Source organism: Pseudochaenichthys georgianus, chromosome 20 (assembly GCF_902827115.2).
Source record: "Pseudochaenichthys georgianus chromosome 20, fPseGeo1.2, whole genome shotgun sequence".
NCBI lineage: Eukaryota > Metazoa > Chordata > Actinopteri > Perciformes > Channichthyidae > Pseudochaenichthys > Pseudochaenichthys georgianus.
Genome location: NC_047522.1, coordinates 17,042,181 through 17,068,253, shown reverse-complemented (window position 1 = coordinate 17,068,253; position 26,073 = coordinate 17,042,181). Strand labels below are relative to the sequence as shown.

At 43.7% G+C, this 26,073-nt stretch overlaps 2 protein-coding genes across 4 annotated transcripts; one reads left to right on the top strand and one right to left on the bottom strand.

Annotated features, from left to right (window-relative positions):
* Positions 1–283: 283 nt before the first annotated feature.
* Positions 284–9,994, top strand: emilin2b (elastin microfibril interfacer 2b). The gene is made up of 9 exons (XM_034108655.2): positions 284–573; positions 727–852; positions 1,879–2,060; positions 2,162–3,775; positions 8,239–8,424; positions 9,109–9,150; positions 9,234–9,272; positions 9,350–9,466; positions 9,659–9,994. The coding sequence occupies exons 1-9, from the start codon at positions 446–448 to the stop codon at positions 9,991–9,993; spliced, it is 2,769 nt and encodes a 922-aa protein (XP_033964546.1). The 5' UTR covers positions 284–445; the 3' UTR covers position 9,994.
* Positions 9,995–11,251: 1,257 nt separating this feature from the next.
* Positions 11,252–25,982, bottom strand: LOC117465688 (phosphatidate phosphatase LPIN2-like). 3 transcript variants are annotated; one of them, XM_034108654.2, is made up of 21 exons: positions 25,884–25,982; positions 17,938–18,138; positions 17,081–17,176; positions 16,692–16,972; positions 16,502–16,618; positions 16,230–16,356; positions 15,096–15,528; positions 14,645–14,750; positions 14,367–14,554; positions 13,788–13,881; positions 13,642–13,711; positions 13,475–13,555; positions 13,310–13,386; positions 13,050–13,109; positions 12,816–12,972; positions 12,465–12,613; positions 12,245–12,331; positions 12,013–12,165; positions 11,692–11,806; positions 11,490–11,593; positions 11,252–11,396 (listed from the first exon to the last, which is right to left on the bottom strand). In XM_034108654.2, exons 2-21 carry the CDS (start codon positions 18,127–18,129, stop codon positions 11,252–11,254), a joined length of 2,832 nt encoding a protein of 943 aa, XP_033964545.1. In that variant the 5' UTR covers positions 18,130–18,138; positions 25,884–25,982. The 3 variants fall into 3 exon arrangements, with proteins under 3 accessions (XP_033964545.1, XP_033964542.1, XP_033964544.1); XM_034108651.2 differs by lacking the exon at positions 25,884–25,982 and adding an exon at positions 22,426–22,453; XM_034108653.2 differs by lacking the exon at positions 13,050–13,109 and having other exon boundaries at positions 25,884–25,958.
* Positions 25,983–26,073: the final 91 nt, after the last annotated feature.

The window sequence follows — 26,073 nt, the reverse complement described above, 5'->3', positions numbered from 1 at the left end:
TGTGTGTGTGTGTGTGTGTGTGTGTGTGTGTGTGTGTGTGTGTGTGTGTGTGTGTGTGTGTGTGTGTGTGTGTGTGTGTGTGTGTGTGTGTGTGTGTGTGTGTGTGTGTGTGTGTGTGTGTGTGTGTGTGTGTGTGTGTGTGTGTGTGTGTGTGTGTGTGTGTGTGTGTGTGTGTGTGTGTGTGTGTGTGTGTGTGTGTGTGTGTGTGTGTGTGTGTGTGTGTGGAAGGGTGGGTGGAAGGAAGGAAACGGAAAAAGTGTTCGGTCTGTATTGGAGGGGGTCCTGAAACGTCACATCCAAGGACGCTGGAAGGAGGTTGTAAACTGCACAATGCAGAAAGGGAACAGCCGGCGGTGCCTTCACTGGTCATTGGAACACAGACCTTCACTGCTGATTACAATCTCAAATACTACTTTTGAGTCTCCCGAAGGGAAACATTTTAACAATGAAGCGCGGAATCTGTGGACTTTTTCACTTTTTAATAACGTTTCCTCTCGTCGGTGGAACACCATTCCAACATAACATGTTCCAGGGGAAATCATATTCTGGCTCTGGAACGCGCCAAAGAAATAAGTAAGTAATTCATGTGTGTGTGTTTAAAATATAAACGTCTACTCATTGATTGGGTCATGTATCATCAAGTAACTCTTATTGGAAAGTAAGCAATGCCGTGAATACGCACCGCAGTTTTTACGCATTGAACGTTAACTGGTGCATTTTCTGCAGAAACTGGTGCGCCTACGTTGTGCACAAGAACGTGAGCTGTTCCGTCGTGGGAGGCACGGAGAGTTTCGTGCAGCCCGAACTTTTGCCGTGTCCTCCGGAGCTGCCAAACTGTGAGCAACAAGTGATGTAAGTTCCCAGAATTGCACTGGGTAGAGGGCGAATATTATGTTCTACTGTTAGTATTTTATCAATGTGTGGTTTCTATTATCAACAGCGTGGAGTGAAGCACTGACAACATGACTGCGATGTAAATAACCATTTCAGAGATGAATCTGATCTTAAAGTAAAAGTGTTACTACAGATATTCCAAGTATCCAAATATTCTTAGAGTACAACACGTGAATGTACTCTTGAAAACAAGTAGGCCTACTTATGGAGCAAATGGCTGTGATTAAAAATATATATCTACCAGATTTGAATGAGCAAGACATTAATGTGTAAGCATCACCAGTGCAGCAGCAGGATCTATTTCAGCTACTTTATGTAATTCTAGTTTGCTTTTTTATGAAGTTATTTCAAGACTTAATGTGCTATTTAACCAAATGCATGTAACGGAGTAGAAGTACAGCATAACATGGACATTTCAAGTAATTTACAAGTAACTCAAAATGATACTTAAATACCAATAATGAGTAAATGTAGCCTACTTATATTGTTCTACTCGATTACACTGCACTTGTTTTCTATTGTTGCTTCATTGAAATGGCTCTCTAATATAAATGACAATCATCCTTAGAAGTATCTTTAAAACATGATTAAGAAACCAAAAGGTAATTCAGGCATCCGTGTTGAATCTTCATGAATGGCAAAGATGGGCAGACATTCCTCTGACTTTGTTTTGCTTCAGTGTTTACTAAGCAACAAACACACTTGTGAAATAGTTAATCACCCAGTGGCAGGACTGTGTGGTTAACAGTGAAAAGGCTAAGCCGCTTCCTGCCATATGCTTGTTTAATTATTGTTTTTATGTGACTGGTGTTTATCTACTGTTAATTTGTCAACAAACAGTGCTGTGATTCCAAGTTTCCATTGTGTTCCTGAAAAGAGTTGCGCAAAGTCGGACCATCTGGACTGAATTGTGTCTATTCATTATTAGAACAGACCAATGTTCAGCAGGAATTGTGAATTGTTGGATGTTTTTAATGCTTTCAGATATCGGACACAGTTCAGGCCCATGTATAAGATTGCATACAAGACTTTAACAGAGCTGGAGTGGAGGTGCTGCCCGGGTTACCAGGGCCATGACTGCATGGAGGTGAAGGATCTGAAGCGGCTCCAAGTAGAGCGTATGCCTCCTTCCCCCTTTGCCTCTGGACATATTCCAGTCCCAGAAGGTGAGAAATCTACCATGAATATATGTGAAACAAATGTATACAGCTTGAAAAATGTTAAAAAAAAGCATTAATATACCTGTTTCCCATCCCTCCGTCTGAAGCTCCAGATCAGCGGACAGAGAATCAGGGGAACCATCCATGGGGAGGGGAGGGGCAGTTTGGAGGTCAGACAGGTCAAAGGCCACAGTCGGGTCATGGAGGATCTCAAAGCGAGCAACACCTGGAGGAGGAGGTGCAGCGGCTATCCCAGATGGTCCTCGACATGCAGGCAAGAATGACTGACATGTCTTCCAATCTGAGACTGGATTTTCAAGAGGACGCCAGTAAAATGCTGGCTACGCTGCTGAATAACTTCAGACAGCCCTCCAGCGCGAGAGGGGCAGAGAGCCACATCGCTCAGGTGCAGGACTTCTCTTTTGGGAGTGAGACAACGCAGATGGACGAGGTCATGAACAAGATCAGCCAGGTCACAGACGATCTGGAGTCCAAGAGCAATGCCCTGGACAACCTGCTGGGTCGCGTCAACAGCCATGACGGACAGATTCATCTGTTAATGGAGGCTGCCCAGAACCAGCTGCCCACACCCGCTCCTGCTCGTCCAACCAGTGGTGCTGACCTGCGGGCCTACCTGGACGAGAAGATCAGCGCTCTGAGAGAGGAGTTAATGGAAGGCATGGACATCAAAATAGCAGACATGAAGAACGCCTGCGACTATAAAATCACATCGGTTCAGGAGCAGTGTGAGGGAACGGAAACAAACTATCTCAGCCTGGCCGAGCTCATGGAGTCAAAGGAAGCTGACCTCCGGAAGGAGATCCAGGACCTTAAGACCCAGCTTATTGGTCCAGGAAATGCAGACACCGGTCTTGTGGACATCCATCTGAACTCATCTGAGAAAACTTCAGCGTCCCAATGTCTTTCCGTTGAGGTGAAGCTGAAGCAAGAACAGGCAGAGGCCATCAAAGACCTGAGGGACACTCTGGAGGATAAGCTTTTCTCCATGGAAGAAAGACTCGCCACCATGTTGGCAAATACCAGCACAAACTCTCCATCTGGGGGTCTTTTAAATGTTGTAGAAAACATTCAACAAGACTTCCAGAGCTGCAGAACTGCTGTAGATGCTGTGGAATCAAGTCTAAAGGCTCACATCGATGGAGCCATGGAGGGCCAACTCCCCAACATTGAGCACGTCCACAGCGAGTTAAGCTATCTTAAAGGACGTGTAGGGATTTTGGAGGACTCTCTATCAGATGTAGTCAACCAGCAGTTTCAAGCGTCTCTGATCCTCAACTCCACCTGGGGTCAAGTAAAAACAGGGGCTGAGCAGGAGGCCAAGGACCTCCTGGAGCAGCATCAAGAGCTGAGAACCCATCTGGACGAGCTTCGCAGGGAGGTGAACGCTGGGGCCGACCGCTGCAAGGGACAAACTGAAGATGTCGGGCAGGAGATTGCACGCATTGACAGCCGCATAGTTAGTGTGGAGAGTTTATGTGGCAAGCTGGATCCCATGTCCTCTAGCCTCCAGAGGATCAAAGAGGCCCTGAATAAACACGTCACTGGGTTGTGGACTTGTGTCAAACATCTGAATGGTACGGTCAGCGCTCATGCCCGAGATATTGGAGGACTGAGGGGAACCTGTGAGAACATCCAGAACCAAATCTCTAATGCAGCCACGGACCTACAGGTGCTAACCAACAGCAATACTGGGAAGACAGGTAAGCGGCTATGCTAACACAAACATAATTGCCTTCGGGTTTGGATGATTATCTGAATCCCTCAGAAATTAAACACACTATTCCTCAGGTTCATATATTCAAGGGATTTTCTTCAACAGTCGTCATCGTCTGTATTCTACTAGCTTATGTTGGCTAATGCTAGCTAGCCAGCTTTCCATTTCTTGTTGCTTTTTTATATTGTTACAATACAGAACTGATACCGTTAATAACTTTTCCCTGGTTGTGCTACTGTATTTTCCATTATACTGTAAATGTTTTGGCTCGGCAAAAGTTTCATAATCCCGCTTTCACAAATTGTTTTTCTTGTTTCATTTAAGTCGAATTTGTTACCCACAGGAGTTTAAACAGCAGAAGCTTGAGATCAATCAGATAGCTGTCATATTTCCCCGACCTATTGGATCATTGCTTGGACTGTAGTCCATTTGTTCTGTCCTTTTATTGGAGAGGCTTGGTGTGTGAGTGGGAGGAAGTTGGATTTTCCTTAAACCATGTTCTCAGTTGAAACTGCCAGGATTGATTGGAGACACATGGTTGATTTAATAGACCCCGCGTGTGTTGAGCAATGCCTTGGCATAAAGAAATATTGCTTGCTTGGCTTTTTTTTGTGTGCATCAAAGTGTTCTTTTATGTGTCCATAAACGCTATTAAGCTCTTAAGCTATGTAGCTTATCAGTTTACTGGATACTATTGTAAGACTTTGGTTGGTGTAAGCATATTTTGAGAGTATGTTCATATTGCTGCATATGCTGCATATTTGTGATATGAGTGTGCTCATTAATGGTGCCGATGAGACCCAGCTGGACTCCTCGGACTCTCACAGTTGTAAAGTGAACTAGAAGCACGGCCTTAATATTTACGAGCCAACTCTCTTGCTCTGGGACCGGCTAGTTTTTCAGTCCCTGGTTTATGGCGCAGGTGATGCAGCACACGATCCCCTCCAGGTTCTCCCGCGATGTGGGCTGGAATAAAATAGTCCTGGTTCTTGTTCTTGTTCCAGTCCAAGCCAGACCAGAGGATTTGCATCATGATATTTTTTGTATGTCTTGAATCATCTCTATGGCTGCCAGTTTTCTCATTTGTGCCAATGTGATTATTGCCACTCCACCCCGTGCTTGTTGTCATAATATGGCGTTTGATTCATCATGCTGTCATTGGGAAGTTTTGCAAGTGGGAGCACAGTTATTCACGATTTCCACTGATGCTCAGCGGGGTCACCGGGGCCATTCTGAACACTGGCTCTGTGAAAAAATGTTGGCTCCTTGTTTGTCTTTGCCCTGCTAGCTGCCTCATCCTAGTGCCCTCCACCCCAGCTTATCTGCAGAGTGGAAAAAGCTGCTTGGAGGAGACCATAATAGAGAGCCCTCTGCTCAGCTTATCACAGGGAGCCTTTATATCAGAGCCAAGAGCTTCTGAGTGCTACTGGTTCCACATTATATCACCCATATCCTCTTTTTACTCTGTCTCTTCAGTGTGCAGTTTTTTAAAACTTGTTTAGCTTACATGGCTGAGTTCCTTTTCTGTTGAAATAAACAGTGGAAACCCTAAAAGCTGCACCGGGGGTCCCAGGGGCCATTTGTCAATGTGAGGGCCATGATCTCATAGCAGTTGTTAACTCTAAATGAGAGGGTCAGGAAGGGGAAGAAGACAGATGCCAGGGATTTTGTCATTCCTAAAATGATTTTTGTAGCTTTCTGCGCCAATTATGAAGCTGTAGCTTAAATTTATAATAGCTCGTTGACACAAAATGACAGAAATACATACGGTTTTTCCAAAAATCCCATTTCTTTATTCAACAATTGGGCGTCCAGTGTATGTGCATAACAGTTACTGCATTCTGTGGAAATCTAAACTATCAATAATTGTGCTGACATGAGATCAATCAATCCATCCATCCATCTTCTCCCGCTTATCCGTGGTCGGGTCGCGGGGGTAGCAGTTCCAGCAGAGAGCCCCAAACTTTCTTTTCCCTGGCGACATCAACCAGCTCTGACTGGGGGATCCCAAGGCGCTCCCAGGCCAGCGAAGAGATATAATCCCTCCACCTGGTCCTAGGTCTACCCCTTGGTCTCTTCCCAGCTGGACGTGCCTGGAACACCTCCCTAGGGAGGCGCCCAGGTGGCATCCTAACTAGGTGCCCGAACCACCTCATCTGGCTCCTTTCGACGCGAAGGAGGAGCGGCTCAACTCCGAGTCCCTCCCTGATGACCGAACTTCTCACCTTATCCCTAAGGGAGACACCAGCCACCCTGCGGAGAAAACCCATCTCGGCCGCTTGTATCCGCGATCTCGTTCTTTCGGTCATGACCCATCCTTCATGACCATAGGTGAGGGTAGGAACGAAAATGGCCCGGTAGACAGAGAGCTTTGCCTTCTGGCTCAGCTCCCTTTTCGTCACAACGGTGCGGGAAAGCGAGCAGTACCGCTCCCGCTGGTCCGATTCTCCGGCCCATCTCACGCTCCATTGTTCCCTCACTCGAGAACAAGACCCCGAGATACTTGAACTCCTTCACTTGGGGTAAGGACTCATTCCCTACTTGGAGTGGACAGTCCATCGGTTTCCTGCTGAGAACCATGGCCTCAGATTTGGAGGTGCTGATCCTCATCCCAGCCGCTTCACACTCGGTTGCGAACCGATCCAGTGAGTGCTGAAGGTCGCAGACCGATGAAGCCATTAGAACCACATCATCTGCAAAAAGCAGTGGTGCAGTTCGGTGGACTAAGGATTGCACCACTGCTTTTTGCAGAGATCAATCCATGGCATGGTAAAAATGCTGTAATAGAAACTGATACCACCTTCAACAAGGCACCCTTTATACTCTTTAAAGTTGTAGCTAATAGTTTTTTTTAATAATAAATACATTGGTTATAATCCATTAATTAATTTCACCTGAATATTTTGCAATGTTTCCCCCCTTAAAGGTAAATGGTCCTTTAGTGTCCACCAAAACGTATAAGCTATTTAAATGGATAATTTAGGTATCCTAGTGAAGGAGAATAAACAAAGGGATTTTTCACAACCTGGTAACCCAACATAGTTTTTTCAATCTTTAGATTTTTTGAAATATGACTTAAACCATGTCTTATTATTAGAAAGTTGTACCAGATTTTTTTTAAACAAGGTCCACTTAAAAGCTTTTTTGGCTTTAGCCACATTTCCATGATAACTCCCCTTATGTCTTTAGCTGTATATTGTATACTTTATAAATAAATGATGTGTCACTTCACCAGTTCATTATATGTGAAATGTCTATCTTTCCTTCCGTAGAGCACATCCCTCTCTGTTTATCAAGGCGTCCTGTAGTCACCCAAAGCATCGTAGCGCTGCATGCTTTCCTGTGAGAGATTGGGGGGGGGGGCTCTGGTCGGCGTTGTGACATGATAACCCCATGAACCCAAAACAAGATGGGGCTCGACTAAGCCCTCCAGAAGTTCAATAAAGCTTTGTTGTTGCAATCTCCTCTGTGACTTCTGGATGCCGATCTAGATTTATTGATTCTTAAACCTGAGTCTTGAGGGTGTTTTGGTGACTCATAAAGTCAACACCCACAAATTGCCTTGCAGTCATAATTAGGTGGTATGTAATGTGGAAAGTGGCCATTCTTGGGACACAAGGGGGTTGGAACTATTGATGGGGGGGGGGTTAAGTGACTAACAGAGCGAGGTTTTCCCATGCCTCTTTGCTGGGAGTGTGTGTCTTTTCAGACGAGCCAGCTGCTTGTGTTTATAGCCCACCTCTTTCATCATGACAAACACTCTGGCGTACGGACATACATCCTGTGTGCCTGTTTTATCCTCCTGCTCTGAAATCGGTTTTCAATCCTGACATTAAAAGACTCCATGGTTATCAAACCATGCACATGTGCGGACACGCAGACTTACCCCCCCCACACACACCGGTCCCTCTCCACATGCTGTGTTATACAGGCTAAGACCCTTCTTCTCCCCGGGCCGAGGGGGCAGGCTGTCTGGGGATTGAACATGTGGCCGTGTCTTGGTATGCCTTTTATTGGAGTCTGTTGTCTGGTGGTGGCCCAGAGTGCGTGCCCCCCAGCCAGTGTTGTGATGTGTTGATAAACTGCAGTATATACTATATATATATATTGACAGTGCCACCCAAAATAAACAAGAGAAGTCCTCAAGTAAATGCCGTTATTTAAAAAAAGTAGGGTTGTGTTAAAGGTGGACATTTATTCTCCAACCTTTTTGACCTCCTTGGCACAAATGAATGTGTAATATAACCTAAAAAACCTGCACCGACCATTAGTCAGCCCGAAATAAGACTGACACTTTTATGTCTCAGGTCAGCAGGCTTAAAACAGCAAACTGTTGTTTTCTTTGCCATTTGCCTCTCTGGCTCTTCATTTAAATGTGAATGGCCTCCACCTTTGGCCTGCGTCTCTCTGACCTGCAGCCTCATCAATCTCTGCATCTGTCTCCTTCAGGTATTCATGTTTCAGTGGAGGACCCAGGGCTTCCCCAGGGTGCAGGTAAGAGCCTCACGGGGCCGCTGGAGCCCCCTGTGATGGAGACCGGGGAGGCGGGACCTCCAGGGAAGATGACCTCGTCCAAGCTGCCCAAGGGAACGGACGGCAGCATGATGCCTGTCCTGGGCTTCGCTGGCGCTCCAGGTCAGACACTCACACTGATTCTTTACATTACATTGCATTTAGCTGAGGCTTTTATCCAAAGCGACTTACAATAAGTGCATTCGACCAGGAAGACACAACCTTGAAGAAAACAGAATCATATAAGTACATCAGGTTTCATAGAGCCAAGTATTTCAAGTGCTACTCAACAGGCTATAGATAAGCCAGCCCTTTATTAGTATATAAGTGCTTTGTTAATAATTCTATCGCTCGAGGTGGAGTCGAAAGAGATGAGTTTTCAGTCTGCGCCGGAAGGTGTGTAAGCTTTCTGCTGTCCTGATTTCAATGGGGAGCTCATTCCACCATTTTGAAGCCAGGATAGCAAACCCACGTGTTTTTGCTGATGGGAACTTGAGTCCCCCTCGCAGCGAGGGTGCAGCTAGCTGTTTGGCTGATGCAGAGCGGAGTGCACGCGCTGGGGTGTACGGTTTAACCATGTCCTGGATGTAGGAAGGGCCAGCTCCATTCGCAGCATGGTACGCAAGTACCAGTGTCTTAAAGTGGATTCTAGCAGTTACTGGAAGCCAGTGGAGGGAGCGGAGGAGCGGCGTGGTGTGGGAACATTTAGGAAGGTTGAAGACCAGACGAGCCGCTGCATTCTGGATGAGCTTCTGCATGTTTCCAAGGATTATTCCACGTGTCTCATCTTTGTGTTTTATTTCACAGCCCCCCCTGACCCCATTAAGACAAGAAAGCCACTCATCTTAGGTAAATACCTGTTAGACTTTTTTCTGTGCTGCATAATTACTCAACAGTTTCGAGTGGATGACATGTTTTCTCTTTCTCCACAGATGTTAACATGCCACGCCAGAAACCTGCCTCTTCTTCAGGTCAGAATTGATTAAATATTCAGGTTACACCCGCTGTGAGGGTAACGGCTGTTAGTTCATGTTCTTCCTGTGTTCAGATGAGAGGGCGTCGTTCTCCGCCGGGCTGACTCTGCAGCCGTTCCAGGGAGAGAAGGGGATCATTAGATTCGACAAGGTGCTGCTCAACGATGGTGGACACTATGACGCTCACACAGGTAACAGTGACTACACTCTCACAACCCAAACAAAGACACACAAAGCTACATTTGACACAAGTTTATAATTTAAAATGTCTGATTATTGGTTAATTAGTTTGGACTACATTTTTCATGGGAATCCATCAAACTGTTGGTGAAATATTTGTATCTGAAGTGGTGGACATAAAAATGATCGTGTGTTGTTCTCAGGAATCTTCACAGCGCCCACTGACGGCCGCTACCTGGTGACGGCCGTGCTGGCGGCGCAGCGAGGGGAGAGGGTGGAGGCGGTCCTCTCCGTGTCCAACCGCAGCGTCCAGAAGTTAGACTCCACCGGCTTCCTGTCCGGAGCGGCTTCACCTCTGTCACATGACCAGTGTCCCTGCAGCAGCTCCACCTCCCTGAGCCTGGTGCTGCCGCTGAGGAGAGGAGACCGAGCGGGAGTCGTCATGACGGCGGGGAAACTCGCCATCTCCGCCTCCTCTGAGATCCTGTCATCTTTCAGCGCCACGCTCCTTTACCCCAGCAGCCCCCCCAAACGGTAGCCATGCCTTCTTTAAAGACACCTCATCATATCATGGACGTATTAATGGTGATTTTCTATTATCAGGGACACTCTAAAAGAGGTTACAAATAGTCTCAATAAAGGAGATTATTTCTATCCTAAGTACTAATATATAGAGCATTTACACTGCATTTTTTTGTTATATTTGTTTCTTTCTAACACATTTTATTCCCGTCCACCTCAGTTTCTTAATCTTTAAAAACATGTAAAAATGAAATTCCCGTTGATCAGATTTGTTCATACTTACTTAGGAAATCTATTAAAGTGTTTGTTGTCAGAAACAACCTGTAACTTCCTAAACCGGCTAAGATTGTCAAAAATGTGCACAAAGGCTTTTTTCTTCAAATATAGCTTGTGCTTTTATTAGAGCACTGTCATTTGATTTAACATTTAATACAGCGTTCACAATATACACTACTTTAACTAACTGTCAAAGCAAACGGTTGAATGTATTTGTCCACTTGTTTTTCTTCAGTCATTTAAAACATTCTTTGTGCTCTCATTGCCGCATCATCTGCAGAAAACACATCAGCACGTGCGCTACGTCTCCAGTATAGTGTGTGTTCTCTTCACACAGAGTTCTGCACTTTCATAGAAAGAAAACGTCCCCTTTCAGCTGTTACTGAGCGTGAAAAGAGGCATAACATTAATATACTGCAGTTTTACCATGGCAACAGCACCAGCAGCAGATTAGCAAATATACCTCATACCAATATATCAGCGTCTACAGTTCATAAAGACTTCCTTTTTTTAATTACAGCAATGCAATTATTAACTAAATAATTTCACAGTTTTCTTTAAAGCGTTGTGCAAAGTTAGTAAGCAGAGATATAAGGACACTAAAGAGTGAGTAAGGCCTTACAAGGGATGCAAATATAGCTGCTATAAATATAACCTTGGATGTTTTATGATCGCCCTCAAGTCATGGAAAGAGAGAAGTATTTGTTTCATACTGAACAGTGGCCAGTTTAAACACCTCCACTGCCAGAATCAGTGCTTAGGTCATATCTACCGACACTAACAAAAAACGATTTGAACGGCGAGACTCATGTTTTGGCTTTTGTATGCGCCAAAAGCCTCAAATACACCTCTTAATTTAGATGTGATGTATGAACACGGAGTACATTCATATCCCAAACTCTTTCACTAAAGTGGAATGTGACAATATCAAGCTATTCCAGAATGTCTTATATTCGAAGCCATTCCTCCTTCATTTCAAACATGAACCCCAGATTGAGTCAAAGCAGCTCCTCTACACACACCTCGGGGACGGGCTGCCTCCAGAAGCAGAAGGAGCTGAACTCGGGGCAGCTGAAGGTGGCGCTATGCTGGGAGCTGCGGAGAGGGAACACGTGCTCCACCAGCTCGCTCAGACGGCTGTATCTGGGAAATGAAAAGCGGCGATGGGAACAGTAAGCGTTGTCCGAGGGAATGTGCCGAGACACAAACAAACTCCATTGATGCCTCCGTACTCACGATGTTTTATTGCCTTTGGCTTGCTCCAGGATTAGCTCTCCTTTGGGATTCACTGTGAATATCCGACACACGGGCACGCCCACTTGCTTGTAGGCAAACACGTCCTTCGATACAGGAGGAAGAGACAATAAGTCTAACTGAACTGAAGAAGTGAAGATAAAACCCCGAACTTGAAATGATACAACAAACATGTTACACTTACGCTTTCTCTGTTTCCAAAGGCTGCGTAGAAGGGATGTGTGCTTGGGAGGAACAGGTTCTTGATGTCTGTGAGGCATTGGATCTTGAACTTTTCCGGCTTTTTTTCTATGACCTCTCTATCAAAAGAATACCAAATAAATAAAGATGAAATGTCACGGCTGACGTTACAGAAACACAGAAAACTCATTTATCACAATTCATAGTCTACACGTTTTCAAAATGAACATAAAAACGGTGTAAATACATTAAATTCACTCTTTAGCTGCTCAAATTCATTTCTTGGTCGATGAAATGCTGTTGAATAAACGCTGAGGTCTCTCACCTGTGGAAGGCAGAGAAGAGGCTGCTGGGGGAGAGCATGAGGGGCCCCTGAGGCAGGAGGGTCCCTCTGTCGTTCACCCAGTGCAGATACCCTCTCGTCATGTCAGCCATGCCGATCGCTCGGGCCGAACAGTACAGGAACTTGTATCCGTTCCTGTAGCACGAGGATATTTATTAGCCCATCTACTTATTGACATATTTGAACAGTAAGTATTAATCCATGTATATCTTACTCGTGCACGGAGTTGTAGAGCTTAGCGATGCCTTGATGAGTCCAGTCTTTCCCGAGCTGAGGCAGAATGTGACCAAACACGTCTGATCTGAGGGGAGATGGGGAGCAGTGGAGTAAATACACCAGGAAGAACTCTCTTTTGAATATTGCGAATGAGGAGGAATAAGCCTGAGAATAAACTATCAAATGACGAAGAGATGGATATTTGGACGTTCTCGTACTTGGTGATGGTGCCGTCGATGTCAGAGATGATGACCTTGTCGTCCCAGTTCCACAGGTAGATGGTGCCCTCGCAGCGACATGTCCCCTGGTACTGAGTGGTTATGCTGAAGGTGACATCATTAGGGCCCTCCCTTAGCTTCAGGCTGGCCTGCGGGAAATAGAAAACCACATAAAGGAAGATTATACACCTGGAAGAATTGGGGTTTACTACTGATCGTACACCAACGATATAAAAGATGTCCTCATCCCTCTTTTGTTCACTGAGCTTTAATACACACACTCGGATAAATAGCAGACTGATGACTGTCTTTGTCTAAATTGAGCCTCGCGACCAGTATCAGTGATCTTACTATCTGGTCAGAGGACAGGCGGAGGGACTTCTTGTAGGAGTGACAAGGCGCCGGGGTCGGGCCTTCTGTCTGCACATGCTCAGTAGGTGTCGGAGCGGTTGTCATAGCGCTCAGCTCTTCAGTCTCATCGTCGCTGGACCTCTCTGCTGCTTTCTGCCTGCAGACGCAAACACAATTTCATGGACAAAAAGCCACATTTATGATTCTGTGGTTAACAAGAAATCCCTGCAGTACCGTTTCCAGTCACCAGAGGGCAGTAGAACTCTTCTGCCTCTATCTCTGCTTTGTTGTCCACTAAATATGCAGAATCATGCACAAAACAACATAACAATGTGAATTACAGCTGCCCAATTCAAAACAGCATTTAAGTTCTTCCTCCTGAATGCATGTTTATGAGTCAGAAAATGACTAACAGGCTAATTCTGCCTTTGTGGTGCATGTTTACCCAACAGTGCTGTGTTGGTGTGTGACTGCACTGCTTGATGCTGACTCACTGTGTTGCTGGGGCCTGGAGAGGGGCAGTCTCTCCCGGTAGGGACTCTTGTGTCTCTAGCTTGGTCTCTGATGATGACTGAAGAAAGAAGACACATTATTACATTTGTTCCTCATTTGACAGGAGTAATTCCTAAGTTACAAAACAGTGAGGGATTCCCCCTGACCTTCACGCTGCTCTTTCTCCAGAACCACCACCGTCCAGACTTTTTGGGCATTTTCTCCTTCACCCAGGCCTCCTCTGTAGCCTGCCATTCAGAGAAACGGTTCATGTGTAAATACATGTCTTATGTGCAGATACTATTCACAGTAAGAGGACACTAAAACAGGATACCTTAGGCAAGCTCTTCTGAAAAGCCTGCATGCTGAGTATCAACGGTGCTGCCAGGGTCCAGTTGTAGTACCTGAGGGAAAAAGGGTTTCATTAACTGTGATGTTATTAGGTATTAATGAGTTATTAAATTACCCTTAACAACTCACCTGTTTCCAATTTTAACCACCAAATTGGGATTGTCAATTATCGCTGGATCCTCTGCAAACTCATTATAGGTGATGATGTGCTCCATGAATTTCTCTGCAATAAATGGAACGTATAAGCCTCATTATAAATGATAGTTCCTATTTCGATATGCATGCACCAAAATATGTAGTGCACCATACTCATCTAACACTTTAAAATGTTTTAACGGTTCATTTGTCACAAAATTAGGATTAGTGGTGTTCTCCTAACGCGCAAAACAAACTAATGTGGTAAATAAGGATTTGAGAAAATAAATGTCTAAATACAGGTAAAAGAATTAAGTGTATACACGTCACATGTACACCTATGCAATCCCAGGGAAGTATTTCAAGGCTAGCAGTTAATAAATGTTTATTTCTTCCATTTGCAAATTACAAAAATAGCCTTTAACTTTCTGGGATATAGTTCAATCAGCTGCTGCTTCCAAAATCTACTTTCCACTCTGTAAATAGGACCTCCTGTTCCCACTGGAATTCTAACCAAGATGAAGTAGTTAACATGTGTTATCAGTTTGGATTTGATAATTGATTACAAGGTACCTTTAGGGATCTCAGAGTTCTCTGCGACGCCTCCACACAGCGACAGCGTGACGTCGGGCAGGTCGGCAGCGGAGTCGGACAGACACTCGGTGCCGCTGTCTGCCGCGCCGCTGCCCACAGACTGGGGGGACTGGGACCCAGAGCGCCGGCCCCTCTCCACCCAGAGCTTAGGAACCTGCTCAGAGTCACTGCAAAGACACACATGGTCCAATTGATTTCACACCGTAAGAAACTCTGAGTGGGATAAATAGCTGCTTCCGTTTTATGCTTCTGTGTACCTTTTTGGGAAGTAGCGGGCTACGACATCAGGTTCAAGTGCAATCAGGTCGTCCAGGTAAATATCTTCAGGGCCCTGGTGTTGGCTCCTCTTGCTCACACCTTTTTCTAGAAAGCAAAGACGAGACATTTCAGATTAGTTTTCCCTTTCACTTCCTTTTCTTTAACTTGTGCGTGTGAATGTAAACTCCACGCAACTACAAACCACTTCCTTCCTGTCAACATCCACTCAAGTGCATGTAGAGAACCTTCATGTTGTCTGGAGAGCTCAAGATTTTCCCACAGCATTTAAGACACATAATGCAAATATATATGTTTAAATGTCTATTAAGAATAATAAAGACCTATTTGAAATACCCTTAAAACGTCCTTGCTGCAGAATGAAGACATTCTGTAATTGCCTTAGATTAGGAGCATAGTGTACAGAAATAGAGTTATAAAAGTGTGTGCTACCTCTCCTCTTGGCCGGGGAGTCGCTGGGTTTAGATCTTGAATCGGGACAAACAGCTGCTGAGTCTGCAGCCACGCTGCCCCGGCAGCTCGGCGGCGAAGACTTCCACCTTATTGCGTGGGCTGCCTTTGGGCTGAGGTCAGATTTGGGGGGACACGCCCCCGAGGTAAAACTGCTGGACATTAAATCTGAAAGGTCTGTTTTGTGGCTGGTCATGTTTGTGTTTCCCGACAGAGCTTCGTGGCGCTGAGCGGAGCAGCTGCACTGATCAGGTTTGATGGTGCGGGGCTCTGGCTTCACGATACTGCAAATGGGATCTGTTCTCTCTTCTTCCCTTTCCTCCATGGCTTCAGTGCTCAAGATAACCCTGAAGTGTGTGTTCTCAGAGGGAGTGATGGTCAGCATCCTTGGCTCTGATTTGTCCTTTTTGTTGACCTAGAAAAGAAAGCACAAGATAAAGCTTAAATATACACAAATGCATTTCCAAAAATCCTTTCTGATTAGCCAAATATGTGTAAATGAAGACATGATGTATTATTGTCTCCCAAAGTTTAGTCGTCCTAGGCTCGGGTTGCAGTGGAATAGTCCATTTAGCTTAGGAACCTTCCTGACGGAGTGAAATGACCCGGAAGTCCCTCAGTGGCAGCCATGATATGTGCCGTTCGAATTCTCTGGATGAAAGGAAAGGAGGTTTCAAACTTCCTTTATAACCTCCTTTAGCTTAGGAACCACTGGACCTCCCTTTGCGAAAGGAGAGGAGAAAGTGCTGTCCCACAATGCCTTGCAGCCGCAGCGTTTGCCGTCACTCAACAGTCGGCCGTTCACGGAAACAACCGATTATGACCGAGAAATGATATCATGAAAGTTACGGTGCTTATTAAGCATTTTAAAACGTATGTGGTAAGTTGCCAAAGTGCTTTGTTCTGAACGTTCATCAGTATTATAATCAAAAAGAGAAATATGAACGTTAGTTTTTACTGAAATGATCAAATAAAGTCAACATCTCACAGTCTTTACTGAGCTGGGTGGGGTTTGTTCAACTTTTAAAAGATGTTTGAACTTTGGTCATGAAGAATATGTTTCTCTGTTGTCCACGTTCATAACGCATAAAACAGCAACCCAGGTCTTTGCCTTACCCTGGTGGATTCTGGGAACTCTCCCCATGTCCACTGCATGTGGGACTCGGCCCTGAGAATGCTCTCTTCCGGCTTCAGCATCAGCTCCGAGTCACTCTTGTGCGATACGGGCTCCGACATCTCCCCGCTGTAAGCAAACAACATTTCCACCGAGTCAGCTGCAAAGGCTTTGTGGGAGAGATGTGTTTTCACTCGGCATGTTATGATAAAGTGGATTGTGTCTTTATGCTTGTATGAACAATGTAAATATGGGCAGAGTGGGGGGTGCGTACGTAGTGCGAGGGGACCAGTCGGCGTCAGAGAAGGGGTAGCTGTCCCATTCCAGGGCGGTGAGGGGGGAAGGCTGCCGGTGGTCCATGTTCTCCTTCATCACGGAGAGGGAAGATGGCCTGAAGGCAGGAAACGATGACGTCAACAAAGGTTTACATAACATCACAAAGTGATATTAAACTGTCTGCTTACCATCCGCTGTGTGTGTGCTCCTCCTCATCTGAACTGAGCTCGCACAGCTCCGGCTCCCCTCCTGCAGGTGGGCTTTGCTCCTCCCTACGTGGCTCCGCTTTGTGCTTCCTCCTGCGCTTCCTCTTCTTCTTCCCGGTTGTGTTGGTGCAGGGTTGGAGGTTTCCAGAGGTGGAGTCTTCTGGACTCGGAGGCGGAATGTTCTCACATCTGGGCTCTCTGCTCCTCAACAGATGCTCTTCTGAGGGGATGGGTGAGGTCACCAGGTGAGCTGGAACTATCTCCTAAAAAAGAAGTGTGTTCTTACACAACCATGCTTTGAGCTAATGCTAACATGAAGGAATGATTTACTTTAACGTCATTTTTTGTATCATGATCTGTTCAGAACTCACGTTGTGCTGCTCTGTTTCTCGGACAAAAAAAGCCTCTCCGTTGTCTCCCAGCTTCATGTGCAGCTCGACAGGTTCCCCATTGATTTCTATATCAATCTGCAGAATCAGACACATTTGTGTAAGTGAATGTGTAGCTCACCGCGTTGTCCTCATCTGGCCTCAGCAGAGAAGGTTTGCTTTCAGCTCCAAATGCATGGGAAACACAGCTTATGCATATAAAAACAAACTGCCACAAGGAAGAATTAGAGCTAAGCCAGAGAGAAAACAACAGCTTGTAAGAAGGCCACAAGCTGTAATCCATGTATGGACTGAGTGTAACTCAGACTTGGCCTGGCTGAGTTGAACAGAAAAGCAAAAATGCGGACATTTCATGAAGCTAATCCCTAACCTCCTTTTTTCTCCGTCAACAAAAGTGTACTTCCTGCACTCAGTGTCCTGCAGCAAGAAAAGACCCCTCTGTAAGACCCTTATCTTGAATGGGATGATTCTCTAGGTGCTGGGAATAAGAGTCTGTCTATCCCACCGTAGCCCTTCGCTGACACAGAGTCTGAGAATAAAGAGTGAGGAACATCTCTTGTTGTGAGGAGTGGAATGGATGTTATGAGCTTCAGAGGGAAGGAGAGAAACATACAATGAACATATACAACATGTTGCTGGATGTGTCAAAGGATGAGTATGTATTCTCTAGTTGTGGCTGAAAATATTTGTGGTAAACTTGAAAAAAATGGCCTTAATGCTTGCTGAGATGTTGCATTAACAAACGGTATCGTAACAGTTTTTTTTTTAATCCGAGGGGATGTTTGGCCACGTTTTTAGAAATGACCTTACTGTTGTGACATACAAATTGGAGCACTCACTACTTTCTCCCTGGAGCGCAAGACCCCCAGTTTTCCGAAGCGAACGTGGAAAGGGGAGCACTGGAAGGTCCCATCGGGCTGTCGGACCACCACCACGTCGATGCAGCCCGACAGCGTGGCCTGATTGATCCCCTTATACAGCTCCTTCACTGTGACCAGCACCTGCCCCGCCAGCTGCCCCACGTAGTTCATGGTGTCCACCTGTCAGCAAACACACTCATTATCATTCATCATTCAATTAGTATCAGAAAGAAAACACTCGCTGCTTCCTTGTTGCATCTTACTAGGTCAGTGTCCCAGAAGTAAGTCTCCTGTTGATCAGAGACGTCTTCAAAGGAAATGCTGGTCTCTAAACACAGCGGCTCTGTCCCATTTTCCTCAGAAGAGTCCTGAGCTGAAGGAGACTTAATCATGGAGGATACAGGAGAGTGTGTGTTTCTGTCTCTCCAACACAGTCACACTACAATCCCAATTTCTTCCTGTTTTAACTTACATGTGACTAGTATTACTATTTTAGCACTTTACTGTTTAGTGTTCCCCGTTTTGAATGCGCCTGCTTTATCGTGAATGTCACTGTGTCATTATGTGTGTTTATGTTCGTTTCAACCTATTTTACAATGTGAGCCGAACAGCAACGGTGCCGCAGTGTGTTTCAGTATTTAGGACAATTGTTTACACCGACAAAATCAGAGCTGCATACCAGCTAGATCAGGGATGGGCAACTTTGATGGTGGTGGGGGCCACATCATTGATATACTGGCCACCAGGGGGCCGCAGATTCACTTGGAACACACACACACAGAAATGCCATGTGTTGTAATTATTAACACATATACTAAGTCTGACATCTTCATTGACATTTTACAATCAAAGGGAACATCCCCAAAAACTGGGAACATCCTCTAAGCTCACTAAACAAATATCAGTTCACAGAAATGTTATTTCATTTTTACAAGTGGCATGTTTGTATTGAACAGGTTATTAAACAGTGGAATAAAACTATTTTAAACTATTGGAAAGCACGGAAAATGTGTGTGTATTGAGATTAACCATTAGATGACATACACATGAAGTCATGAAGACTAACCCAGACATTAGTTGTCTAACTTGAACCTAAAACACTTGTAGCCAGTCTCTGCATTCCCCTTATTCCACAATAAGGGGAATGTCAACACAGACACCTGTCAGCCCGCACTCTGCTGTTCCTCAGCACCACTCCCCCTCCCTCCCGCTGAAATTATGAATGAAAAGCGTAGTAATCGATAACACGGCAGGGTCCGTGACAGTTTGTTTTCATCTGATTTCAAATAAACAAAGTCTTGGTTTTAAGAATATTAAACTTGTTTCGCCAAATTCAGATGATAAAAACAACTGTTAAGCTTGTAAAGGCATAATTACAAGAGGCAACTTAACGTCAGAGCAGGAATAACAACAGCCGGTGTTTCTTGTGAGGGTTTCCCCGGGAAACAAACACAATACACACAAATGCGTCACAGATTATTTCGCGGTATTTGAAATCATCTACGCAGCTCGCGACGTAACTAGGAGTCTAGTGGACGGTATCAGTACTACAAGTAAAAAAAGAAAATATATATTTTTTTAAATTTTTTTTTATTAATTACATTGTTTATAAATTAATCTGAGGGCCGCAAAAAGAGCAGGTGGGGGCCGCATGCGGCCCGCGGGCCGCCATTTGCCCATCCCTGAGCTAGATGGACTTGACCACAAGTGAACCAACTCAACTCTATTGCTCCTAAGATATAGTCGTTAAAAATATGCTCTGCTCAGAAATAGCTATGAAATACTGCATCTCGTCTTATCCTGATAATCACTTCACAATCCGGTGACAGCTACATCTGTCGGGTTGGGCAACATGGTGATAAATACCATCATAGTGAGATCAGTGTAATCAATTCATCTTCATTTGAAATGCACTTAATTCAATGGATAAGCCTACATCAAGAATTCCCATGCTATTCAATGAGATTTTGAAAAAATGTCATTTATAGCATGAGATAAGGTCAAAAAATAAATATATTTTGTTATTTAGCCATGTGAATATTCATTATATTATTTAACCATTATCGGCATCCCCAATGGAATGGTAGGGTTGAAATGTGGGTCCAGATTAAGGCAGTTGCAGATGTAAGGATGGTCTCAGGGTCAGGTTTACCAGAGAGGTGCTTCTTATGAACACAAACAAGCTCTCAATGACGACGCTGAAGTTGGCTTCCGATTCAGAGCATCCGATTCGGCAGTTAAGGGGAAAGTTAAGGGACATTTAATTTACAGCGCTGAGCGAACAATCCTCCGTGTTTGAACCTCTTAAATCGCTGCATAGCCGATTTATTTGGACTGGATTATCCCAGAGAGTCTAAAGATTCTTTATAACCCAGTTTGAGATTTGTGAAACCTTTATTCTATTTGTGAAAATACAAACAAGGGAGACTTTAGTGCTTTTTTTTCACATGTAGACCACATTAGACCAGGTCCTGATCTGAAACCACTAGACCTACACTCATGAAATCTGGACTGGATTATCCCAGAGAGTCTAAAGATTCTTTATAACAGTTTCAGATTTGTGAAACCTTTATTCTATTTGTGAAAATACAAACACAGGTGGAAGGCTGAGGTTGCTGCAGCAGGCCAGGATCAGGATCAGAAAGTGAACCTCCCAGCTGGGCAAGCCTTTATGCCTTCTTGAGGCTCCGCCTCTAGATGGGCGGGCACACACAGGACGACACTCCTAAGAGGCTTCTCAATACTCAAATTTCCCCTCCTCGACTCCTCGACTCCTCGGTCCTCCGGTAGTGACCCGGAAATGAATTTCAGCGCGCCATTTTGAAGGACGTCTCATTTCTCTAAATGCACACCGAGGACCGAGGATCGAGCGTCGAGGAGGCTCTCTGGAGGAGCTATAACCGAGGATACACTGATGGTTCCTCCACGGCTCCTCCGCGGATGCATTTCCGGGAACGGTGGAGGCGTGACGCACGGCCGGACTTATCTCAGCCAATGACAGCTCTGCATGCATCCCCTGGATATTATTTTAGAAACTGCTCTCATCGCAACGCGATGTTTACAGTGAGAACAGCTGTGAGGCCCTGCAGAAAGCAGAGCAGTGTGTAAAATAAATATCACTCAGTATAACAGACCTACTCTCTTTATTTGCTTTAGTTTAGTAGATATATACAAACAAAGAGTCGATATTTTTCTAAAACCATTTAGTGCTTCACATAATAAAATACACAACGGCTGTAGCCTGATTATGCTTTAGGAGCTGTAGGTGTGTGTGGTACAGTGTGTGTGTGTGTGTGTGTGTGTGTGTGTGTGTGTGTGTGTGTGTGTGTGTGTGTGTGTGTGTGTGTGTGTGTGTGTGTGTGTGTGTGTGTGTGTGTGTGTGTGTGTGTGTGTGTGTGTGTGTGTGTGTGTGGTACAGTGTGTAGGTGTGTGTGTGTGGTACAGTGTGTGCGCAGATGCGGCGGACAGACAGGTCTTAGTTGGTTTGGTGTCCTCTGCTTACTTTTAATACTTGCAAATACAACTTTTGGCCCGTAATTTCAATTCCCCATTTCAGCGACCAGAGAGAGGGGGGGGATATATCCAGTCTCTGATTGTGTTACGTTATTATGAGAGTGCTCTCATACTTTAAATTGCATATATTTATATAAATATATTTGTGTGTGTGTGTCCGCATCTGTAGCCTGTTATTGTCTCATTATACCGCACTCTCAATTAATTCAAGGTAAATATGTGGGGGAACAATGTTCAGCTGATCTAACAGAGATTATAAAATATGACAAAACACTCGACAGCTGATGCAGCTGTTGCCACGTAATAATGAACGGACGTCGCTTTAATATGACCGCTCAGAGGAGAGGAGTTCTCATTTCTTTAAACGTCTGCTGCTTCCCCTCCTCTCTCCTCGGTTCCCCTCCTCGGTCCTCCGCTCGCATCTCCTGTGGGCGGGACTAAGTCTCGAGGAGGGGAGTCGAGGAGGGGAGTCGAGGAGGGGAAATGTGAGTATTGAGAAGCCTCTCTAGTACCTGCCAGAGGACAGCAAGGCAGGGAGCACAGACAGGCAGAAGGGGGGAGGGGTCGTCACAACATGTTCTTTTGTTTTGTTTTATTGTTCTGTCTTTTTATTTATTTAAGTATTCCAGTAATGTATGTTGCATGTTTTAATTTGATTGTATTTACTTGTTTAAATGAAATTAGTTTTAGGTTCACTTATCAAATCTGTCCAGGGACAACAGATGAAAAATAGCCTCTTGGCTAACTCTGGCAAATGTACAGGAATGTTAATTAATGTGCACTGTCCCTGTTAAACAAATGAATACATTTTTTAAAATAAGTGTATGCTCCTCATTTAAGTGATAATTCTTTATCTACAAAGTTTTCGTATCTTAAATGCTGTTTCATAGCAAACAAAAAAATGAAAGAGATGTTAAAGGAATTCAGGTTCATGAGATAAATAAAAAGGCTAACCTTCAGTCTTTCATCCACTTTGAACAGCTTCTGCTGCTTTGTCCTAAAGCAAAATATGAATAGCAATTCTTTTTCTGAGAGAGAAGACAGTGAACCAACTTTCTCATACCATTGTTACCAAAGTGTTATTTTCTAATCTTGTAATGTTTTTCACATTCCAAGCAATCCTAGTACTCAAGATGACATACTGTAATTAGGCAAACAAAGCTTGTTGCTTAAAGTAAACTTGAACAATGCTAGTTATAGACTATATTTAATTTCCTGTTGAAATGTTTTGCCTGCAACTGTAAATATATTACTGTAAGTTTATATAAGTATACCTACTTATCTGTTGAATTTTTATTTGCAAAAAAAAATGATAATACATTTGAGAAGTAAATACTTTATTCTTCCTTAATTAGCTGTCCATACTTACCTGATTTGAGGAGTGTAGGTATAGTGGTTTCAGATCAGGACCTGGTCTAATTTGGTCTACATGTAAAAAAAAAAAGCACTGAAATCTCCCTTGTTTGTATTTTCACAAATAGAATAAAGGTTTCACAAATCTGAAACTGTGTTATAAAGAATCTTTAGCCTCTCTGGGATAATCCAGTCCAGATTTGATGAGTGTAGGTCTAGTGGTTTTAGATCAGGACCTGGTCTAATGTGGTCAGGATGCGAAAAAAGCACTGAAATCTCCCTTGTTTGTATTTTCACAAATAGAATAAAGGTTTCACAAATCTGAAACTGTGTTATAAAGAATCTTTAGCCTCTCTAGGATAATCCAGTCCAAATAAATCGGCTATGCAGCGATTTAAGAGGTTCAAACACGGAAGATTGTTCGCTCAGCGCTGTAAATTAAATGTCCCTTAACTTTCCCCTTAACTGCCGAATCAGATGCTCTGAATTGGAAGCCAACTTCAGCGTCGTCTCTCAATGGCTATGCTAACATCTATACAGCATTCAAAATATGTTCTAAATAGTCATTAATTGTGTAAGCATGCTAACATTTGTTAATTGGAACAATAGGTGAGGCTGGTGGGAGTTTTTAAGAGAATAAAAAACATTATTAAATGTTTATCTCAAATCTATCCAATAGTTGCCAAGACATTTCACTCAAAACCATCATTGGCTCGAATAGAAAAGTCATAGGATCTCCAGAGTTAGGGTACATCTTCTGGAGGTCATGAATGTCTGAGCAAAATGTCCAATCTATCTGCTGAGATATGGGATCATCAAGGTCAGTAGGCTTTATCCTCTGGGGACCATGCATATCTGGTAATCCATCCAGTCTTGACCAAATAACTATACAATATTGACATTTTCATCAATTAAATATGATTCAGAGCTGTAACTGAATGACTTTATAACTAAGCAAGGTTACAGCCAGCATCCGGAGTGTTATGCCCCGAGTTGATAATAGTGTCAGAGTGTACACTGTGTTCCTGCAGTGGCTATCCCCTCGGTGAACCACAGCACATTGTACAGTGAAAGTGCTCATTTATTGGACAAAGCAGAAGAGTCTAGATGAGAGTCATCGGCCGTGATAGCAACGTTGCACAACTGATCTCTCTGGTGAGCTGACTACAAACCGTCTGCATGATGTACACACAACACATTTAGTTAGACTCCCACAGCTCGTCATGTACAGTAGAACCCTCTACTGAGGCACTTCAAGCCTGAAGATGTAGATGAGTCTGCCATTTGTCTGTCTGGTTTACATTTGCTAAAATTAGACGTACTTACCAAACTTTCCATGATTCAGTTTTATACATTATTGATCAATTCATTGCTTGGTCTCTAAAATGTAAAAGACTAAAATAGTTTGAAATTGGATCTTCTGTATAACCCACCTTGATATGATGAAATTGCTTGTGTGTCCAACATAAATAAGTAATTCAGTTTATTATTAGAGGGGGAAAAACTACGATAAACCAGTAAAAAAACATTAGTACAAATATTGAAATATTTTTAAGCAAAGGTGATGGTAACAGACTTTTCTGTTAATCAACTTGTTTAATTCCAAAACCGCTGATGAAAACTGGTAAAAATATATATCCTGTGTCTTAGTTTCATTCCCAGGAATCAAATGTACTAAACTTCTCACTAAGACAATAATCAAGTCATCTTCATGCATACATCACAATTAGAATAACAATGACCAAACCCCTAAAGCAGGGGTGTCAAACTCAAGGCCCGGGGGCCAAATCCGGCCCGCGAATTCTACTTTTTTTCAAAATGTCACTTCTTTTTTTTCGGCTTTTCTTTTTAAATCATTTTGTGACATTCTCACTGAAGAGACTTGCAATTATTTGCCGTAGACTTCTGCTTTCAGGCGTAGTTAATTATGTAGTTATTATCCTATCCGATAGGGTAATATAATACATTATTTTATATATATTAAATATTTATGTATGTATTTTTTATATAGTCTTAAAGTTACAACCGGCCCTTTGAGTGCAACCATAATGCTGATGTGGCCCGTGATGAAATTGAGTTTGACACCCCTGCCCTAAAGGTTTGTTTTGTGCTTCAATACAAAATGCCCTGTACTCGATGAGGACAGATCCAGCACAACCAGATCTCTCTCTGGGCACTCTGGGAAGACCTTAAGACGTGTTAATCCTGTTTACAAGATTAGGACCAATGTAGATATCCCTGTCAGAGCATGTTTGTCCTGCTCACTGTGTCCCAAGTGTCCGTAACTCTGAGTCAGCCAGTGCTGTTTGGACCAGCATTGTGTCACATTGTTTTGACTCATACACTGTAACTGTTAATAATGAAACTAAAGCTGTAAACTATTATAATTGTTTCGATTTGATGTGCACTTCAAGGAAGAAAAGGCATCGGTTAAAATAGCCTTAACCTCAGTTTACAATGACTTTCACCTCTCGATTGAGATAGTCTATAGGCTAATACAATGCACTGATATAAAGGCCTATTATACAAATCAGGATCCTTATCTCTTTATCACCTTTTTAGAGAATGCTCTTAAAAGCAATCACATGATAACTCCTTAATACCATCAGCCATGCATTGAATGTAAAACCTATGATAAAAAGTTAGCAACCTCATAATGTGAATGATATTTCCAAAAATATAGTCCCATTTGTTCACCTGGACAGATGTTCAGTCTTCAGGTAGGCTATACAAAATATGCTTATGTTTAGGGACAGCTAGGAATGGTACATTTAACAAAACATCTATAGACAACATGTTACACAGTAGTAGTTTTATTTTTTACTAAGCACAAAGGGTGTCGTTGTCAGTTGTTATCGCTACTATCCGCTATCATAACATTTTATTCCGGATACTCAGTATTACACCGGCTCATTGGTTACATAAATGCTGCTTAAAAATCGGTTTCAAGGACTGCGCTGCAACATTAACCAACATTTATTCACTTCCTGTCTCGTTTTATTTTTTAAAGCTGTTAAATTCGGTTATACGAGAAAGAGTTGCTATATAAATTATCCTACCTTCGCGGAGACAGTTCCTCCGCCGGTGAGTTTCTGATGCTGCAGCTGCTGTGTGAAGAGGCTGACCACAGCACGTGACCCTTCAATTTCCAGGCTGCACGTGACACCAACGCAAGAGGACGTTTGATTAGTTTAAATACTGAGGTAAATTATGAGATTATTTTTTATTAAAATGTAATTAAATGTAAGT

Excerpts from the sequence above, each read along its gene's own strand:
- emilin2b (XM_034108655.2), top strand. The coding sequence starts at position 446 with ATGAAGCGCGGAATCTGTGGACTTTTTCACTTTTTAATAACGTTTCCT. Across the intron at positions 574-726 it reads GGAACGCGCCAAAGAAATAA|AAACTGGTGCGCCTACGTTG; the intron begins GTAAGTAATTCA and ends CATTTTCTGCAG. Across the intron at positions 9,151-9,233 it reads AAGAAAGCCACTCATCTTAG|ATGTTAACATGCCACGCCAG; the intron begins GTAAATACCTGT and ends CTTTCTCCACAG.
- LOC117465688 (XM_034108654.2), bottom strand. The coding sequence starts at position 18,129 with ATGAACTACGTGGGGCAGCTGGCGGGGCAGGTGCTGGTCACAGTGAAG. Across the intron at positions 11,807-12,012 it reads CTCTTCTCTGCCTTCCACAG|AGAGGTCATAGAAAAAAAGC; the intron begins GTGAGAGACCTC and ends TTCTTTTGATAG. Across the intron at positions 11,397-11,489 it reads GCCAAAGGCAATAAAACATC|ATACAGCCGTCTGAGCGAGC; the intron begins GTGAGTACGGAG and ends TTCATTTCCCAG.